This window comes from Chlamydomonas reinhardtii, chromosome 12 (assembly GCF_000002595.2).
Source record: "Chlamydomonas reinhardtii strain CC-503 cw92 mt+ chromosome 12, whole genome shotgun sequence".
NCBI classification, from domain to species: domain Eukaryota; kingdom Viridiplantae; phylum Chlorophyta; class Chlorophyceae; order Chlamydomonadales; family Chlamydomonadaceae; genus Chlamydomonas; species Chlamydomonas reinhardtii.
Window position 1 is genome coordinate 9,522,221 of NC_057015.1, and position 18,908 is coordinate 9,541,128.

General features: G+C 63.6%; 4 protein-coding genes across 6 annotated transcripts; 2 read left to right on the top strand and 2 right to left on the bottom strand.

The window, feature by feature from the left end:
* Positions 1–7: 7 nt before the first annotated feature.
* Positions 8–7,380, bottom strand: CHLRE_12g543902v5 (uncharacterized protein). The gene is made up of 16 exons (XM_043068817.1): positions 7,203–7,380; positions 6,980–7,047; positions 6,706–6,838; positions 6,347–6,564; positions 6,104–6,188; positions 5,720–5,944; positions 4,894–5,038; positions 4,608–4,710; positions 3,060–3,171; positions 2,817–2,958; positions 1,831–2,503; positions 1,534–1,595; positions 1,225–1,324; positions 889–1,041; positions 570–665; positions 8–369 (listed from the first exon to the last, which is right to left on the bottom strand). The coding sequence occupies exons 1-16, from the start codon at positions 7,270–7,272 to the stop codon at positions 292–294; spliced, it is 2,463 nt and encodes an 820-aa protein (XP_042919244.1). The 5' UTR covers positions 7,273–7,380; the 3' UTR covers positions 8–291.
* Positions 7,381–7,531: 151 nt separating this feature from the next.
* CHLRE_12g544327v5 (uncharacterized protein) lies at positions 7,532–10,334 on the top strand. Of its 3 annotated transcripts, none has more exons than XM_043068835.1 (4): positions 7,532–7,785; positions 7,908–8,677; positions 8,824–9,456; positions 9,593–10,334. In XM_043068835.1, the coding sequence occupies exons 2-4, from the start codon at positions 7,931–7,933 to the stop codon at positions 9,803–9,805; spliced, it is 1,593 nt and encodes a 530-aa protein (XP_042919247.1). In that variant the 5' UTR covers positions 7,532–7,785; positions 7,908–7,930; the 3' UTR covers positions 9,806–10,334. The 3 variants fall into 3 exon arrangements, with proteins under 3 accessions (XP_042919247.1, XP_042919246.1, XP_042919245.1); XM_043068836.1 differs by having other exon boundaries at positions 8,118–8,677; XM_043068834.1 differs by having other exon boundaries at positions 9,593–10,064.
* Positions 10,335–10,380: 46 nt separating this feature from the next.
* Positions 10,381–13,193, top strand: CHLRE_12g544752v5 (uncharacterized protein). The gene is made up of 7 exons (XM_001702976.2): positions 10,381–10,561; positions 10,712–10,847; positions 10,979–11,059; positions 11,290–11,436; positions 11,709–12,140; positions 12,339–12,437; positions 12,602–13,193. Exons 1-7 carry the CDS (start codon positions 10,500–10,502, stop codon positions 12,710–12,712), a joined length of 1,068 nt encoding a protein of 355 aa, XP_001703028.2. The 5' UTR covers positions 10,381–10,499; the 3' UTR covers positions 12,713–13,193.
* Position 13,194: 1 nt separating this feature from the next.
* CHLRE_12g545177v5 (uncharacterized protein) lies at positions 13,195–18,160 on the bottom strand. The gene is made up of 10 exons (XM_043068854.1): positions 17,450–18,160; positions 16,542–16,624; positions 16,326–16,471; positions 16,156–16,240; positions 15,742–15,946; positions 15,447–15,497; positions 15,142–15,182; positions 14,839–14,946; positions 14,335–14,386; positions 13,195–14,071 (listed from the first exon to the last, which is right to left on the bottom strand). Exons 2-10 carry the CDS (start codon positions 16,604–16,606, stop codon positions 13,988–13,990), a joined length of 837 nt encoding a protein of 278 aa, XP_042919248.1. The 5' UTR covers positions 16,607–16,624; positions 17,450–18,160; the 3' UTR covers positions 13,195–13,987.
* Between the last annotated feature and the right edge of the window lie 748 nt (positions 18,161–18,908).

Sequence of the window (18,908 nt, forward strand, 5' to 3'; positions counted from 1 at the left end):
CAACATGCGCTGAAATCCATTACAGGCGGAATGCGCCTCCAATGCAGTCTTTGTGCTTAGATTGGCGCACGCTGGACTCTTGCGGTCCAGCGCACGCCAAGCCACCACACGCCTCCCTTGTGCTGCCCTCCCGACCCGCCATCCTCCACCAGCCATCCTGCCCCTGCCCCCTGGCGTGTCCGCACCCGCCGTGTCCGCGCCCGCCGTTTTCCTCCCAACGCTTGCTTCCCCGTGCTGCTCAGTGCACCGATGCACCTCCCCTGCAGTGCACGCCCTCACTTGCTCCCGCGCCTATGCCTTTTTCTGCGCCGCCGCCGCCAGCCCAGACGCCACCGCCGCGCGCAGCTCATCCATACCCGCCGCCAGACCCTGCGCATGTGTGTATGCATGAGTGCGAGGTCCAGAGGGCAGTGGGTGTTTAGTTGGTTGACGCAGAGGACGGAGCTCTGACAAAATAGCTTGGCGTTTGGACCGCACCTTCAGCCCCGTTCCGCTCCTTCCCATCCCACTAGCCACTCCATTGCCCTCCCACACCCACGCGCCCCATGCTATGACCCATCCCATCGCACCTTGCTGTGTCCGAACAGGAAGCTGCCCGCCACCAACACGTCCGCCCCCGCCGCCACGGCCTCAGCCGCAGTGGCCGCATTGACGCCGCCGTCAACCTGGACGTCCGTGAGGGCGCGCGTTAGTAGGCACATGCGGAGGAAATACACCTCCAGCCCTGGCATCGGGCGGAACGCAGTGTCCACAGCATTGATTGCTGCCCCAATGCGAGTGGCCTGTGCGACGACGCTGAGCCCCTATCAACAGACCGCTGCCTGCTCCCCCTCCACCCCACCAGTGCCACCCCACCAGCCATCCCCCCCCCCCCAGGTCTCCACTCACCTGGATGCGCAGTTCCGGCCCAGCCGCCTGCCGCAGCTGCCGCACCTTGTCCAGCACCGCCGGCCTGAAGGCCTGGCCGCCCCAGCCCGGAGCCACCGCCAGCAGCAGCACCACGTCCACACCGCCCCGGGCCGCCAGCGACACCAGGGAGTCCTGGCGGGAGGACGGGCGTGGAGGACGGGGGGGAGGACGGCCGAGGATCAGGGAGGTAGGGACATGAACGTACGCGCGGCAATGTTGTCTAATGCCAGCGGGTATGTGACGGATGGGCAAAGGAAGCAGTGCCCAGCCCTCCCTCGTGGTGCTCATCTCCATTGCACACTCCCTGACACCCACCGGCAGAGGTGTGTCGGGCGCCAGAGCCACGCCCGCCCTCAGCCCCGCCCCGCGGATCCAGCCCAGCAGCACGGCCACCTCAGCCTCGGGCGCAATCTCCCTGCAGGTGGGAGATAGGCGGGAAGGCGGGTAGGCAGATGGGTGGGTAGGTAGGTCCAGTGGCTGACCAGCTTCACACCGCATCAGCGGCGCACCACGACCAGTTAGAACCCAAGTCGAGCTGAGCGGTACTCACGCACTAGCTGCCCTTCCACACCCAATTCCAAGCCCCCCCCCCCCCCCACGAGCAGGCCGGCCCCCGGCACGCACCAGTGCACGGTGATGCCTGCCGCCCCCGCCTTGACCAGCGAGTCGATGTAGCGGCCCGGATGCTGCGTGTGGGTGGGCGGCGACGTTGGGCAGGCACGGGGTTGGTTGCACCATTCGCAGAAGCAATTAGAGAGGTAAGCGGTAAGCACAGGGCACAGCAAGCCGAATCGCAGTTGCATACAATACTCGTGGGGGACCCCTGCATACTAGTTGAGCAATGGCGATGATGAACAGGCGAACCAGCTGGCACCCCCGCCCCTACCCCCACCCTTTACCCTATCCCCCTGCACCACCCACCATCACGGCCAGGTGCACGTCCAGCGGCAGGCGGGTGGCGCGGGCCAGTGCCGCCACCACCGGCGGCCCCACAGTGAAGTTGCGGCAGGCGGACCAGGAGCCGTCAAACGCGTCCACGTGCAGCCAGCCCGCACCAGCAGCCTCAGCCGCCGCAGCCGCAGCCGCTAGGTTGGCGAAGTCGGCAGCCAGAATGCTGGGAGCCAGGATGACGCCACCCGCTGCGGCCCCTGCTGCCGCACCTCCGCCGCCGCCGCCTGCAGGCTCACCTGCAGGCCTGGGCCCAGCCGCCGCCTCCGCCGCCGCCTCCTTGCCGCCGCCCAGCTCCAACGACACGCCCTCCGCACTCACCACCCCGCCACTGCCCGACCGCTCAGCCGAGACAGCCGCCAGGTGCGGTCCGGACGAGCCGCCGTTGGCTCCCGCCTGCGCCTTCTGCCCTTGCTGCCCCGCGGGCAGGTCGTGGTCGTGGTCCCCATGGAACAGGGGCGCCAGGGCCGGGTACAGCGCCGCGTACCGGGCCAGTGGGACTGCGTATGCGGCCACTGCGGCCGGGTCCGGCTCCACCTGCCGCTCCACGTGCACCATGTGCTGCACCGCCCCCGGCACGTCTGCGTACCAGCCCGCCGCCACCGCCGCCAGGATGGCGCACCCCAACATGGGCGCCTCGCACTCGCTGTGAGGCAGGCAGGCAGGCAGGCGAGGTGATGGTGTGAGGCCGGGGTAGGCTGGCAGGCAGGCAGGCAGGCAGGCAGGCAGGCAGGCAGGCAGGCAGGCAGGCAGGAGAGAACAGGCGATGCAGGTGACATCGGGGTGCAGCGGTAATCATGAGCGTTAGTATGGCGATGGCGAACCTCAACGCATTAGATCAACACTGGCTCAAGCCGATGCACGCCACCCAGCCCGTACGTACACACACAGCCCCTCGCACACAGGCGCTCCCACGAACGCAGGCGCGCACACGCACACAGCCGCCCACAGGCGCTCACCGTGTGAGCCTCAGCGGCACTCCGCTCATGTCGGCATGGATCTGCAGCCACAGCTCGGACCGGGCCGCGCCGCCAGCCAGTGTGATGGCGGAGGGCAGCAGGTAGCCGGAGGCGGACATGGCGCGCAGGATGACCGCAGTGCCTGGGGGAGGGACGGGCAGCAATGCCGGGAGGAGGGGCGGCCGCAGTGATGCACTCCCCGACCAGCCCCTCGCCCCTCCCCCCCTCTGCAGCACCACACACCTGCCGCAACGCTCTCCAGCAGAGCTCGGAACACGTGGCCCCGCCCGTGCTTGAGTGTGAGTCCTGCCAGTGCGCCGCGGGACAGCGGGTCCGTGTGCGGCGTGCGGTTGCCCTGCGTGTGCATGCGGGTTGGAAGGAAAGAGGTGTTGGGGGTGATTGGGCCGTGGCGTACTCGGTACACATTGCACGTGTCAGTGCTAGGTGGCATGTATCAGGGATAGGTGCATGCTTCTTACACACACACGCACACACACACACACACACACACACAAACAAGGGGTGTCAGCTTTGTACAGCTGGAAAATGGGCTGAGCCCCATGAAGCGCAAGGGATGTGACGATGGGCACCGGCGACATGAACAGCACCCTTGCAAGCCCATCCAGCGGGACTGGCCACTATGCCAACGCCGTGCCGAGGCACCGACATGCCCTGTCCCCGCCACGCCACGCCACCTTACCCACGCCACTTCACGGTCCATGATATCCCAAATGCACCTCACCCACATCCCACTCAAGCACCGCAAACGGCTAGCCGGGCTCGGGCGCGGGATCCCGGGCCGCGACACATTTAAGGCTCGGGGACGCATGGTTTGGCTGTTGCAAACAATTTCGACATTCTTGCCCCAAGACGCTTGTCGTCGACATGTTTTGATACATGGATGTAAGATATTTAGGGGCCGAGAGCTATACTCGCGGACTAAGAAAGTCAAGATGTCCATGGACTCACGAGGTCGCTTCTCGCTCCGGCCGAGTTTTCCCTGCCGCCTATTTTTCTACAATAGGGAATAGCAATTAATAATACGTGGCACTCGCGGTTTGCGCCAGTTTGGCACTTTTTGTCGACGCAGGCAGGCACGCAGGCAGGCAGGCAGGCACGGACAGGGGCAATCCTGGGGGGCTTCGCCCCCCCCTGGATCGCTTCGCTCGGGGGGCTCAGCCCAAAAAAACACACACACAGCGATTCCGGGGTTCGCTACATACCAGTGCCCCACAACCGACGCCCGCCAATCGGCCCCATGCAGCCAACGCCTCTTCATGTTGCTCTGCGACCACAGCCTCATCCTCTTTTCCAGCATTTCCTAGTGGCCGGGAATTCCTAGCTTGCTGCTGCACGCCGCCCTGCACGCCGCCCTGCACATCGCTGTCACCATTTTCCCTGCTTGTGACATGTGCCCGCTGCCGCCCTGTGCCTGCAACTTCTCTATCACCGTAGGTGAGCTCGACTACGACCAGCGGGCGGGAATCTGGGAATTAGGCGTGCTGGGTAAACGTTGTTTAGCGCGCCCAGGGTGCGGAGCATGGACGCATACAGGTGCATCGCGGGGTCAGGCCGACTGGTCGCCCGTGGGGTTCCAAGCTTATCGCGGATAAGTCTGACTACCTGGGTCACGGCAGCCACGCGACGCTCGGTAAATTGGTAGGTATCGGTAAGTAACTCCGGCGTCGTCTGGGCGGGCTTTCGTTTTGTTTTTTTAACACACACTCGCACACGCACGCACGCACGCACACCCACACGCACGCGCACACACACACGCACGCACACAAGCACCTGGAAGTGGTCCAGTGCCGTCAGCCCCTCACAGCCCGGCGGCACCGCAGCCGCCTCCCCGTCCAGCTCCGCATAGCTCAGCCCGGGTGGACACAGCGTGCGCCTGAGGGTGAAAGTGAGGAAGGCACGACAGGGCCTCAGGGTGCGCACGGAGTGGGCTTTGCCGTCTGAGTGACGTGGGGGACGTGACAGCGGCCGTTGGCTGGACGGTTTCGAACACGCTGGCACTGCCACCCGCATACCCAACCCACTGCCCCGGTGCCCACCCCCTCTGCGTCCCACCCACTTGAACCAGTGGACCACTGAGCCGGTGGAGGTCTGGCCGCCCTCTATGACGCTGCAGCCGGGCAGCACAGCGTCCCGGTACGTGCCGAAGAAGCCCCGGCCGTGCAGCTCAGACCCCACCACTCCCAGCTGCAGGTGGGAGGAGCCTGGACACAGGGGAGGGAGAGGCAGGGCGGGTGGCGGCTTCAGGGCTAGGACTCTGCACACCCGGCAATGAATGGCCTCGTCAATTTAAAAGGTCTGCGCTCACAACACCACCCCCGGGCCTGATCTACATGCCTCATGCCTGCACACCCTCTAGCGATACTGTATGTCCCAAACCTACACCCCAACCGGTTCCGCCCCTAGGTCTTAACCCCTGCCTCACGCCCACTCTGCCTCTTTCGCCGCCTGGGCTTGTGTGTAGTCTTGTCTTTGTTATCCCTTCTTTATCCTACTGCCGACGCGCCTCGGCCCTTTCACTGTGCCCTGCCCTTTCGACTTTTGCCTTTCCCCTTTCCCACATGTCGCGCTCCGGGCCCGACGCTCCCTTCATGGCGTCGGGGCTGCTTTTCTGGTCGCCAGGTAAGTCGTGGGTTTTGCTTGTTGCTTCCGCGTGCCTGTCCTGTGCTGTTGTGCGCGCCACCGAGCCCGGGCGGCGGCATTTATCGCCGGCGCCGCTCGCCCTGCTGCTCCACGACGCCTCGGCCCACATCCCATAAGTATTATCGCTTGCAACTAACACCTCTGCCTGTGCTCCGCTCGTTTTCGTTGGTTTTGATTTAGTTTGGGCTGGTATTTACAACCCCACACCGTCCCAATCCGTCGTAGCCCTCACCTCCTCCTACCTGTGAGTAGCGCCATCTGCCCCGGCGCCACCACGCCCAGTCCGATCATGCCGATGAAGGCGTCCGCGCCGCCCTGAGCCACTGGCGTGCCCGCCGCCAGCCCAAGGTGCTGCGCCGCCGCCTCCGTCAGCGACCCCACCCGGCCCCCCGGCGCCACTTCCTCCTGCGGCCACTTGCCCGCCAGCTCGGGAATGCCCAACTTAGCCATCAGGCTCAGCGGCCGGCCTGGGGGCAGGCGCGAGATGGTTGTGTGATGGAAACTCTAGCCAAGGTAAGGGAAGTGCTTGGCAGGGGACGGGCACGAGCTCAACAGGCACTGGCAGCGCAGTTGGGGCACGACGCCGCCCTCACCCCCGCACCCTATCAACCCCCCACCCCGCTCACCCCGCTGTGTGTCGCAGTGCCAGCGCACCGCCATGTTGTTGGTGCAGGCGCACAGCCGACCCGTCAGCCGCAGGTTCAGGTAGTCCTGTGTGCACGAGGGGGGTTGACGGGGGTGGGGGGGGAATGGGAGGGCAGGGACCAGGTGGAGACATCGAAGAGCATTGCCCACGGCCGACAGCGGCTGTGTACAGACCCGGCTGAGCAGCACCCCCACCTCTCCCCCAGCACCACATGAGCACGCGCCTGGTACTCGCATATGGTTGCGGCGCGGGCCCAGGTGGCTGGCTCGCACTGCGCCAGCCACAGCGACTTGGGCAGCATCCACTCCGCCGACACCGGGCCGGCGCCGCCCTGGTTCACCACCAGGGCCGGGTCGCCCCCAGTCACACCCGCCACCGCCCTGGCCTGAGCCGCGGAGCGCATGTCCATCCACAACAGCGCCGGACGCAGTGGAGCGCCGTCTGCGTGCGTACAGGGCAGAGATACCGGTGCGAGGACAGACGCTTAGGAGATCGCTTTTGTTAGCACGGCACCGCATGGTGGAAGCCCGGCACGCATGTCGGTGACGTGTACCAGTATGCATGCCCCCTCACGCCCCTCACCAGCATCCAGTGCCACTACTGTGCAGCACGTGGTGTCCAGGCACAGCGCCGCCACCTGGTCCGGAGTCACCTCCGCAGCCGCCACCGCGCCGCGCACCGCAGCCCCCACAGCCGTCCACCAGTCTTCAGGCCGCTGTAGGGGGCGGGGGTTGGTTCCGTGATTGTGTTGCACAGCGGCACAGTGTTCGCCATCAAGCGGGAACAGGGCAAGCGCTATCACAGTTGGTATGGTTGCCCGGCTGCATCATGCCGCCTATCCTACGTAGCAGCACACCTGCTCAGCCCATCCAGGATGAGGATACTGCGTTTCGTAGGGGTGGGCGTGGCTGCCCAGCATGCGGCCTGCAGGTCATGAGCAGGGCGGTGATTATGTGCACACGCGTGCAGGTGCAGTAATGCACGCGGATGCGGGTTGTTGTGCCTGGTTTGGCGACGGGCATGAAGTGCCATACGGCACGCAAGCACGCTGCATACGTCAGCGGTCACTGTGCCCGCACCCGTCTTGTCGAAGACACCCGCGCGCAAGCTTTCGGTCCCGCCATCTATGCCAATTACGACCTTATCCATCCCGTATCGCAGACGGAAGTGCAACTTGCGCTAACAGTTCTTTGCTTGCAGCACACAACACTGACAAGCTGAGGAGCGGTAGTGTGCGCGGTTGGCGAGTGTAATATGAATGTGGTTAAGTGCATACTTATATTGTTCACATCTAATGGCTCGCTGCTGGTCGGCCGCAGAGCCGAGTCGGCATGGGCCAAGTCGGACACGCAAGCGGCGAGAGTGCCTATGCCCAGTTCCACAAATAATGCCAACCCCACACTAACTCCAACTGCGTACTTAGACTTCATAATGTGTGCCGACGAATTCCAACACAAGAGTAAACAAAATTCTGGAAGCCTCCTGCACCAAAGTGACGCCAAAACCTTTGATAGTTGCTGCGCGCGAGCCCGCAGTGCTTCGCCTTCAAAGAGGAACGACATAACCGACCTGCAAACCCACTAGGCGTGACTACCGGTGAAGAGTGTTTGAGCATCCAACATCCACAACGCTTGAGGCCAATGTCGCTTTACACCCGCCCAGGTAATGCAAATTCGCATGACGGCATGACGCATACCAGCACGTGGGCTATGTAGACAGCAATCCAGGACATGTGTGTCGACTTAGCAGTTGGTTCAGGGTGCAACCCCGGCCCATGCCTGTAGACGGGGGCGCCCGCTCCATCTCCATGCGTGAGCTGGCGTCAATGCCCTTCGACAGCCTGGTGTCGGCGGTAGCGCCCATGGAGCTGGCAGATCCGTATGCGCTACGGGCACGCGGCCCCCCACCGGCGGCCCCACTTCGGGACAGGACCTCTTGCTCGGGACTGGGCCCCGGCACACCGCACCACGCCCCGCTACCCAATGCTGCCGCAGCGTCCCAACACGAGGACCACCAACACGCCCGAAGCCCCCAGATCCGCCACCAGGATAACGGTGACGGTGGACGGGTCAGCCCCATGCGGCGACAGCCCTGCTCCACATCAGGCGCGTCGGCTAGAGGAGAAGGCGAAGGCGAAGGGAGCAGAAGTGGCCGGCGATTCCGTGGTTTTCGCGAGCGCTCTAGTGGCGCGAGGAGCTTTGGAGGCGGCACGGGCTGGGCGGGTGGTGGCAGCATCCTGGATGGCCTGCACTTGCCTCCACTGGATGCACAGGCCCACCGGGGACCCGGCCAGGGAAGGTCACTGTCCGCAACCACAGACACCCACGACAGGTTCGCGGCCCCGGTGCCAGCCGCTGCAATGGCAGCAGCAGCGGCGCCAGTGGCCGAGGGTCTGCTGAGTCAGCACATGCGACTGAGGCGTGAAGGCTCACTGCTGAGTGCGCTGGCGGGGGCCGACGCGCTGCAGCAGCTGGTGGCCGAGCTGGAGGCGGCGGGTGCAGGCCTGGGTGGGCTGCTGGTGCCCCGGGTGCTGCTGAGGAGGTCCGCCAGTGTGGTAAGCTGTGGTGCTGCTGGTGCTGCTGCCTGATGGTGACGTTCACAACTACCAGGTGGCAGACCGCGTGTGCGGATGTCGACCGGCCAGGTGTCGGTCAGTCTAGCGCTCCGTGTGCCAGTGACATGTCTGACTGCACGCTGCAGGGCCGGCAGCGACCTAGCAGCCATGCAGGCGACACTGCTGGCGGCTGGCCAACAGGCGACTTGGGAGGCGGCACACACCATGCGGCGCCGCCCAGTTCCCGGCCGCGGGTGGTGGTGGATGAGGACGGCTGGCAGGTGCCACCTCCGGAGCTGCTGCGCCAGGCGCCAGGGGCTGCAGCCAGGGAGCGGGACGAACTGGGCGCGGGCGGGCGGTGGCCTCAGCGGCGCAGCGCCTCCACCGGCCGCCACCCGCGGCTAGGCCGCAATCGGGGCGGCGGCATCAGCGGCGGCGAGGACGACTGGCCCTTCAGTGCAGGCGGTGTGGGCGGCATGGGTATGGGCGGGCTGTTCCACATGCCCCTGATGCCGCTGGGTGCACTGAGGGACATGTTGGGTGGCCTAGGCGGTCTGGAGATGGGCCTACTAGGCCTGGAGCCAGTGCTGCTGCCGCACGGCCTGTCGGCTGCAGACGGCGCCAGTGGCGGTATGGGCTTGCGGCCCCACAACGCTAGTGGCCGTTATCCCAGCGGCACGGCGGGTAATGGCGGTGACGGCTATGAGGCGCTGGTGGCGCTGGACGAGGGCCGTGTGAAGCGCGTGGTGCGGCCCGAGGTGGTGCGGGCACTGCCCACGGTGAGTTGGACCCTTGGGCGGCCCGTGGCTGCATGCAGGGTTGCCGCATAGGGGCTGCATAGCTGCGACCTTCACACATACCTTGTCAGCCCTAACATACAGGCTTGCAACACCACATCCGCGCCCTGATTTACAGCGCACCGCCCGGCGGACTGACACCAGCCAGCAGTGCGGCGTGTGTCTGGAGCGCTACGTGGAGGGCGGCAGCAGCATCACCACACTGCCCTGCGGCCACGCCTTCAGCACTGGCTGCGCCGAGCCCTGGCTGGGCGGCCAGAGCGCCACCTGTCCCACCTGCCGCTGGGCCTTCCCGCAGCACCAGACGCAACTCCTCATGGAGCCGCAATAGGCGGAACAGGCGGGGAGCAGGGCTGAGGGGAGGGAGAGGAGTTGCGGGAAACTGATGTCTTAGAGCGGAGGCGATTGGAGGTACAGGAGACTGTGGGCCAGAGCGTTGTGGCCAGGGGCCCCTGGTTGTGGCTTTGCCAGCTGAACGAGTACGGCATGCGTATGATGGCAGATGATGGCCGAGGCCTCGGGGACATGTGCGCTAATGCGCGTGGGGTGGTGAAACGGTTTCGGCCCTGCCCTTTTGGTGCCTCGAGATGTTACCCTCCTCAGCCCATTACCCTACACTGCATGTCAAGTCGTGTTTGTGGTTATAGGCACAGGTTATATGGCAACCTGTTCAGTTCATTGCAGCTTTTGTGGCGGGTGTGAATTGCAGAAGTGCATTGCTGCGCCTGCGTGCAAGGCGTGTGAGGCCTGGAACCTGGAGGTGGGAACCCGGCAGTGCTAGAAGCATCCGCGCCAGATCGGCGGGCCGCCCTTGATGGCCAGGACCTGCCGATACATTTCACTTGTAAATACATTACGTAACAGAAGAGAATATTACACGGTGCTGTCGCCAGCGTCAATCAGTGAATCAGTCAACCCCCCGCGCATTCATTGTGATTGTGCTGCAACAGAAAAGAAAAACATTTTATCAGCAAATTACCCAACTACATAGCGTGTGTAGCTTTAGGAGCTATTTTGTGCGCGCCATGACGGTGAAGGTCCCGGCACAGGCAAAGCGAGTGAAATACGTGTACATCCCCGCAGACGTGTGAGTCATTTGGGCAGGGAACCAATCATGCAGCAACCGGGTCCGTGCACTCAGGCACGCTCCTCGCCGACCGCTTTTGGTGCTACCGCTCAACAGCCGCTCGCGACAGCTCACCTCCCTCGCCCCTGCCGGCTGTCACTGCGCCCGCAGTCACGAGCAAATCCAGGAGCGAGAGATAGATGTGCCCGAGGGCCGCGAGGTGGAGTGCCTGTTGGACTGCCTGAAGGACCACTTCAAGGCGGCTGGGGGGACAAAGACGGCGGCGCAGCGGGAGGCACAGAAGCAGGTGCGTGCCTGGGCGGCGACGCCACCAGCTGTGGCACCAAGCCGGGCACAGGGGGCGCGGGGACAGCCCTGCACTGCATACTTGCACCGGACTTTAATACTCCACGCGCCGCTGCTCGTCCTGCTGTTCAGCAACTCATTGCCCAGGTGGGCGCGGAGTCCGCCGCCAAGCTGAGTGAGCAGATGTTGGCGGCGGCGCTGGACATGCAGATGGTGCGTGGCGCTAGTGCTGGCGTGGCGCGGCATAGAGTGGTGCGGGAGCAAGGGTTTGCAGGGAGATCCAGGTTTGGAACCAGACACCGTGGTCGGGAGGGCGGCAGGCATGTGGACGGATGAGCGCCAGTGAGCGCCCAGGGTATGCCCTTGCGAACACGAGCACCCCGCCGCTTGCCCGCATTGTCCTGCTCGCCTACCTGCCCTACCCTGCACCTCCGCGGCTGCAGGTAGAGACCATCCCGCTGCTGGTGAACAACCGGGACAGCGGCTTCGTGGGCGTCAACATGTACTGTGACGACCAGGCACAGGTCAAGGAGCTGCCACTGAACATGAGGGCTAGCAACATAGCAGACTGTTGCGGCAAGCCCATGCAGGTGCGGGGCCGCGGGGAGGGGCGGGCGTCAGAGCCATGCTTGTGACTGACCAAATGCATCAGGGGCAGGTGCGAAGGTGCGGGAGGCTGCAATTGGGTAGTTCCGCCAGTGGCTGGGCGGGCGGCCGATGTAACGTGGCATCAAGTCCTTGGCCGACACGTCGCATTCCCTGAACCCCAACCTCCCTTCCGCTCGTCATCCACCTATCAGTCGCGGCGCTCCTCCTGCCCAGTCTCTCACCTTGCGCTGCCCGGCCCTGCCCTCCCCCCAAGGTGAACGGCGACGTGTTCCTGGCCCGGCTGTTCGACAACGACGACGCCTTCGTGCGCCTGGACCTGGGCCTGCCCGAGGTCACCAGCACAGCGGCCTGGGTGGCGGCGGCGGCGGCGCAGGCGGCGCGCCGCATGCAGCAGGGCGACCGGGCGGCTGACTTCATGGCGCAGATGCAGCAGCAGCAGCGGAAGCAGGGGCAGGCAGCGGCGGCGGCGGCGGTGCCGGCGGCCACTGTGCGGGAGCTGACGCCTGCTGAGGCGGAGAAGGAGGCGGGCAATGCAGCGGTGAAGCGGGGGGACTGGTCGGGGGCCGTAGAGCGCTACAGCGCGGCCCTGGGTCTGGACCCGGGCATGACGGCCGCCGCCAACAACCGGGCACTGGCGCTGCTGCGACTGGGGAGACATGACGAGGCGGAGGCAGACTGCAGCAAGGTGGGTGCGTGCGTGGGTGGGGTGTGCAAATGGGGTCGGCGTTTGTGTATGGGTCAAGTTGTGGAAGGGGCTTAGCGTGCACATTCAGGACTGAGCTGTTGGAAGAACAAGGCACATGCAGCTGACGAGAAACGAGCCATCTTTCTCGCCCATGCGCCTCCACTCCTTGCTTACCTCCCAACATCTGCCACTCCCCAGGTTTTGGAGGACGAGCCGCGCAACGTCAAGGCCCTGTTGCGGCGGGCGTCGTGCCGTGTGGCGCTGGGGCGGCGAGAGGGGGCGGTGGAGGACCTTCAGGTGTGCGGCGTGGGGCGTGCAGGCCGAGCAGCTGCGGCTGAGCAGTGGGGCAGTGCGGGGCTGTCTTGATACCTGATCCAACAGCTGCACTCGTATGCCCGGTTCCATCTCACCACCTCACGTGTGTGTGCTCCAACTGCGCCCGTGTGGCCTGGGTCCTGCAGGCTGTGTTGGCGCTGGAGCCGCACAACAAGGACGCCCAGGCCGAGCTGACCAAGCTGGCGCCGCCGCCCCCGCCCGCACCGGCCGCAGCAGGGGAGCAGGTGTCCGCGTGAGGCCCGGCCCTGGGTGTCGTGAAGCCAGCTGCGCCTCAAACCGTGGAGCTATGCTGTGCTGCAGAATCCCACAGACTGCCGTTGTGGTTTGACGCAAGTAGGCAGAGTAGGCAGGATCGGATGGTCTAGCTTTATGGTAATGAAAGAGTGGAAGAATAAGGCCGCCGCACACCCGTGGCCTGTGTCACTGTGTGCATCCAGTAAGCAGCAGCCCTGCTGCGGCCCCCGTATGGTACGGTACTACTTTCCAGGTGAAGCGGGCTGACTTGCGAGGGGGCATGGCGGCTCAGGAGTACTAGTGGCAATGGAGTGGGATGAGGAGGAGGCACGGACACGCACGGTTGGAGTATTGGACAGGGCGCGCGGAAGCGGGTAGGCCAGCCTTGCAAACCTCATCTGGGTAACTCAACCAGTCAACCCGTCAACTGCGTGCTGGGGCGTGCATGCCTAGTTCGGCAGTTGAGCTCTGTAACCATACAATGCAAATGACGCCGCAGCACCCGCCAGCAATTACCTTCTTGCACAGCCAAGCACAATAACGGTGCCATACGCCCATGCGCAGTTGAAGCGCCTTCTAATGCCGTACGTGCTCTTGCGCGGTTGCGCCCCCGGGCCGGGGGTGGGGGCGGGTGACGAGGTCGTCCCCACTCCACCGTACGCTAGCCCTCAGGGGCTTGTGCCAGAAAGGACCCGAAGTGAAATGCCACCAACTGCTCGGCAGCCACACTTCATGACAACTAGAGTTGAGAGAATTTAGATTGACCATATTAATAGTGTACGTGTTAGAGACGCCACGCGGCATCGGCATGACTTCGAAACCTTTCTCATTTGTCATTGTTTAGTCATCAGTTGGTTGAGTCCAAAGGCACATGGGGGCCGCACTCCGCGGGAGCCACCCCCGGAAACAAATCCCTGAAAACGAACGAGGACCAATATGTTCCTATGTTGCGCCCACAACAGGAACCGTCAGCGTGAGGACCACAATTTGTTTCCGGCAGTCCCACCTGTTGCCGTTGCATTCGCCTCTCTCAATACCACTTTACAGCACCGCACAAGCAGGCGCTGTAACCACGCACGATGGATGCATCTATGCAGCCAAGTGTGATAAAGATGTCAGAGGATTCGGCCCCACCACGACCCACGCCCTGGCCCGTTTTGACATGCGCCACCCTCACACCTCAGGCCACCACCACGCTCCTCGCTCACACGTCCATCGCGGCTGCTCCTCGTGCTCCACCCTCCTCCTGCTTCTGCTCCTCCTCCTGCCTCCAGGTCTCAGTGGTGCTCCTGCAGGTCGCGCTCCTTGGCCCGCAGCAGGCCGTCGACTTCCCGGATGTGCTTGTCCGTCAGGGCCTGGACCTGGGGGCGTGGGGTTGGAGTGGGCACGAAGGGAGGAGGATGGGAGCGGGGTGGTATCCTGGAAGGACGAGAGAGTCCATGTTGAGCCCCAAGAGTTTGTACGCGGGTTAGCATCGTGCACGTGGTCCCCCGCTCAGCTGGTCCCCAGCACGTCACTCCCCTCCGCCCCGCCGATCCACCTCGCCGCCTACCCGCCCGACCACCCCGCCACCCCCTCACCGCGACCCCACTCCGCTACCCTACCCTACCCCACTCCATCCCACCTGCTGCTCCATGCGCTTCAACTCGCCCGCGGGCCCGCCCGTGTTGCACAACCTGGGTTGGGGAGAGGGGACCGGCTGGTGTGCAGTCATGGAACTGTGTGGTCGTGCCTGATCGCCCGAACTCCGCGCCATCCATCTCAGTGTGATACCATTCGCGCCTTGTGCCGCCGATCAGATCCCCGTGCCCTCTGCTGGCGGCCCCTGCCCCCGGGCTGGTGATAGGGGGGCCGCCGCACCACCGCCACGACCTCGCAATGCAGCTGTGCTCCACCCCATGGCGCTCCCCAGACCAGCCCACCCTGCACGCCCTCAAACCGTCCGTCCGCCGCCCCAGCACATCACCCAGGAGCACTCAAACCCCACACACCGCCTCGGACAACCAACCCCACCACGACCCGCCCCCTAGGCCCCGCCGCGCTCGCTTTTGCAGCTGCAGTTCTCCTTGCCGCGCGACTGTTTCCTTACGGGATTGGTTCAACGTTAACCCCCAGCCCCCGGCCTCACTTTGCCTGCTCCAGCGCCCGGTGCCGCACCGCCCGCACCGCCTTGCGCGCCGCCTCCGCCTCCTGAGCCGCCAGCTTGACAAACCCCTTGACCATCTCCAGGCTCAGCCTGTGGGTGCAGAGGGGAGGTGGAGTACCAAACGTGGGTGGAGGGCCTGCAAGGACGCAATATGACATGGTAGAGCATTAGCAGCATTTGCAACGAGCCGGGAGTGATTTACCATCCCAGCATGCCTGCCCCATTACCGCATCCAGTCCTACCGCCCCAGCCCCCACGCCCCGCCCATGTGCCTCACCCCCGCACCTGGGCACGGGCACCAGCACCTCCCCGTTCTCGGCGCGAGCCTATGCCAGCATGGGGGGGGGCATTGGCATTGTGTAAGACCCCTTCCCTTGAAACGCCGGGTGCCCCTGCATGCCCGCAATGTGAGTGATGGCGCGAGTGATGGAGCGAGGGACATGCAGGGGAGGAACAACCCATCACTCACATTGCGCCCATGCCTTGTCCGATCGTGCCAGCTCCGCCTGCCACCAATCGCCCAATCTTCCCATCAATGCACAACCTCCTGTCCACCGCCCCACCCCCACCCCACATACAGCCCACTCCACCTGCAGCTTGAGGGGCGAGTTCTGAATTGCCTTGGCCACTGCCTTGTCGTCCTGTGGAGTGAGGGGCACAAGGGGAGGAGGGGGCGGTCGCGCACGGCAGCGGGTGGCTAGGAGGTGGTCAGGAGCTGCAGGGCGGCAACGGTGCAGGGCGGCATCTCGCTTGTAGCATGGTTGCGGTCGGAACAGCTAAACTCCATCATTCCACACAAGTACACATAAACGCATATACCAATCACAACACAACACCCCCCCACCCCCCCCACACACACGCCCCTCTCTACCCCCTCCCCCTCACCTCCTTGTCGTACAGCTCCACCACAAGCAGCTGCGGGCCCCGTGCCACCACTGTGCCCAGCACCCTCAGCGGCACGTGCGGGCCGTGGCTGCTGCCGCTGCTGCGCGCCTCCACGCTGACCGCCTCCAGCAGACCGGGCGAGGCGCGGCCGGTGCGAATGCCCGCCAGCTTGCGCCGCAGGTGGTCCAGAGCCTCACCCATCTGGCTGCGAGGTGCGAGGAGCAGGGGAGAAGAGCGAGGGACGGGTGCGGGAAAGATGAGGTAGCAATGAAGATCGTGAAGGCGTCGATGGAACGGGAGAGGCAAGGGCGGGGCCTGACAGAGCGCACTGTGATCAGCTCCGGCAAGCCCTTGCCCCTCCACCATCACCCCCACACACACGAACCACGCGTTCGATTCTGGCGCTCCGCTCACGTGACAAAGGGTTCAATGTCCCATTCCTGCACCTCTTGTGGTGCCTGGACTGCTTCCTTAGCACCTTTGCCGCCTTGCTTGCCGCCTGCGTCGGTGCGTGTGCACGACCAGGAGCAAGTTTGGCGGCCAGTCTGGGCCCCAAGGAACACGGCGCGGCAAACTGGCCCCACCTTTAGACGCAAAGAATGCCGCCTGTCCGTACATACTCCATGTGCCTACTGCCGTTGTGACTGGCGCTGCGTCCGCGAGGTGGCTCCCTGGCCATGACCGAAAACCTTTCGGCAAGTTGTCGCTCGCCAGCACGCCCCATCCTCTCCTGAATGCGTATTTCAAGTCCTAAGAATCATAAAAAGGCATTATCGAGCAATGCTCACGGCGACACGCACCCTGCATCGTGGGACAGGGCTTGCGCAAGCAAGCAGACGCCTCGCCGACCTCCTCTACTTAGCATTGCGCTTCAATCTATAAACTATGATGGGTAAGTAACGTAAGGGTTCTGAAAGTTGAGGCTGGCATGCTCCGCACGCACTTCCCCCACGCGGCCACGTCCGCCCATCCGCGTCGCCGCTCATCTCGGCTCGCAGCAATCTGAAGACACGTGCACCAAGCCACCAACGAACTCAGTCGGCATCACAGAGCGCCCCTGCAAGCTCCGCGCCAGCACTGTCACGCTTGCGTCCACGTCAGGTCACCCCCGGTGGAAGCATATGCAGATGCCGCTGCACTGCTGGCCGCTGGACGCGAGGGGCTCTGGCATGCTACCCACCTGGTCTGGGGTCTCAGTTGAAGGCGCAATGATTGACCTGCACCTAATGTTGTCGCAGTACAGTGGCAGTGGAAGCTCAATTGCATCGTACGGCGCCAGCGTATGTCTGCTGCAGCACATACTAACATATGCTGTACATCCTCAGTACTCTTGGCTGTACCCGTGCCGTAATCCAGACGTCCAGACTGTGGTCCCTGTTGGGTACCATTCATGTGGCTTACAGGGGACCAGGGCTCTTCCTGACATGTCGTATGCGCACACGCTGCCGGAGGCAGGGTGCGTGGCATCCAGCCCGGCGTGCCTGGGCGTGCGCGGGTGCAGAGGTTGGAGGAACAAGGGGTGGTAGTCCCGGGGGGAGCATGCGCTATGAATATAAGCACAATGCGGCAGCTGGGCCAAGTAAGTGGTTTATCGGGGTGGGCACGAACACCATTCCTACGTGCTTGCAAATCGTACGTGCGTGCTTGTGTGTGTGTTGGCGTGCCCCGGCCCCCGCAGGGGGCGCGGCGCACCCATACGTTGGCTCGCCCCCCAAAGGGGGGCGACAGCCTTAGTCCTCGGCAAGAACCTTACATTAGGGTTGTTGTCTTTTTTGCTTGTTACGGCTACCAGTACAGCCTTCGACGGGCTATTTATCGAATGCAGAAACTCTTGAAAACAATGAACACATGAAAACGGGCACTAAAGTGCACCGCCCCGGGCCAGGAGGCCAAAGCCGACGAAAGCCAAGCTGAGGTCTAGGCAAAGCCAATGCCAAATATCCTCAAGGGATAGCACCTGCTGGGCTCAACGCTTTGAGGCCGCACTTACAAAGTTGCTTGCCCTGGCGCTCCAACACGATCCAACCCTCCCCACACGTTCCCGGCCCCCGCCGACTGAACACAGCCATTATGTATGCCATCCATTACACGAAAGTACTGTACACAAGGTAGAAGAGGCCCCAGCGACTGAGATCCGATACCCGACTCGAGTCAGGGAACCTCGATCGCGAAAGTAAATGAAGCCAAACAATATTTCGCGCACTCTAACGCATAGAATGGAGTCCAATGCCTCAAGGAAGACACTTACTAGGCCAATTTCATCGCACAGGCTGGCGCTGGTCCAAGTTAGTTATCAGATACGTAGAATGCTTCATTCTAAGCACTTATGTATGTGTCAGGAGGCCCGTAGGTGTGTGAAATGCGAGCGCGAGCACCTGTCCTTAATACTGCCGTGCTGGCAGCCCCAAAACGTGAGACCTATGAAACTGAGACTCTTTTATCATTATAATTGCAGAACGTGTAAGGCTGAACGGTTTCGCCGCAAGGGCGAACTTGAACTTACTTCGCGACGTCCAACTGTCCGACGTCCATCGTACAGCCTTGACCAGCACCCAGGTCCAAATTACTTACAGTGGAGTCTGTATCGCGCGGTGGGGGACGATATGACGGGTTTTGGTGCTGGGGGGGGGTTGGCAGATGGCGAGGGTGCGGGGCCGAGCTGCGGGGAAGTCCGCGCGCGCCCTCACAATTTGATAGGGCGTTGGCCCAGTTATTAACATTACATGAATACGTAAGTATTTAGAAGCTGTGCGGGCGAAAACGAGCGATTTTGCGTCCATTGGATCCCATTTCCCCTGACTCCCTTTCCCCGATGAGGCGACCCCCGACCCCGCCAACCCGGTCACCGGTCGGGGAGGTTTTGCGCACGCCAGCATCCGCAGTACCTTTGGTCCAACGTTTGCTATGACTCTGGCACTCAGATCATACTCAGACTTCAGTCGCCATTCCTACACCAGCCTCCTTCCACACGCTTCCACCTCAGCTCTATGCCACTAAGGGCCACAACTACCTGCACACGCCTGCTCTCGTGCTCGGCTTTATCACACTATACATTGCGTCCCATGTCACTTGACTCCCTTAGGGGCACGCCCCATGGATCGCATGGTGGTCCGCTAGTGTGTGTGTGGGGGGGGGGGGAGGGGATACCAGCCCAAACTAAACCGAAC

Bases quoted from the DNA above. Each gene is read 5' to 3' on its own strand.
- CHLRE_12g543902v5 (XM_043068817.1), bottom strand. From the start codon at position 7,272: ATGGATAAGGTCGTAATTGGCATAGATGGCGGGACCGAAAGCTTGCGC. The intron at 6,565-6,705 runs GTGAGGGGCGTG...GTACGCACGCAG, and splicing joins AGTAGTGGCACTGGATGCTG to ACGGCGCTCCACTGCGTCCG. The intron at 5,039-5,719 runs GTAGGAGGAGGT...CCCTGTGTCCAG, and splicing joins GCAGATGGCGCTACTCACAG to GCTCCTCCCACCTGCAGCTG.
- CHLRE_12g544327v5 (XM_043068835.1), top strand. From the start codon at position 7,931: ATGCGTGAGCTGGCGTCAATGCCCTTCGACAGCCTGGTGTCGGCGGTA. The intron at 8,678-8,823 runs GTAAGCTGTGGT...TGCACGCTGCAG, and splicing joins TGAGGAGGTCCGCCAGTGTG to GGCCGGCAGCGACCTAGCAG. The intron at 9,457-9,592 runs GTGAGTTGGACC...CCTGATTTACAG, and splicing joins TGGTGCGGGCACTGCCCACG to CGCACCGCCCGGCGGACTGA.
- CHLRE_12g544752v5 (XM_001702976.2), top strand. From the start codon at position 10,500: ATGACGGTGAAGGTCCCGGCACAGGCAAAGCGAGTGAAATACGTGTAC. The intron at 11,060-11,289 runs GTGCGTGGCGCT...CCGCGGCTGCAG, and splicing joins CGGCGCTGGACATGCAGATG to GTAGAGACCATCCCGCTGCT. The intron at 12,438-12,601 runs GTGTGCGGCGTG...TGGGTCCTGCAG, and splicing joins GGGCGGTGGAGGACCTTCAG to GCTGTGTTGGCGCTGGAGCC.
- CHLRE_12g545177v5 (XM_043068854.1), bottom strand. From the start codon at position 16,606: ATGCTAAGTAGAGGAGGTCGGCGAGGCGTCTGCTTGCTTGCGCAAGCC. The intron at 15,947-16,155 runs GTGAGCGGAGCG...CGCACCTCGCAG, and splicing joins GACATTGAACCCTTTGTCAC to CCAGATGGGTGAGGCTCTGG. The intron at 14,387-14,838 runs GTGAGGCCGGGG...TCCCCAACCCAG, and splicing joins CGGGCGCTGGAGCAGGCAAA to GTTGTGCAACACGGGCGGGC.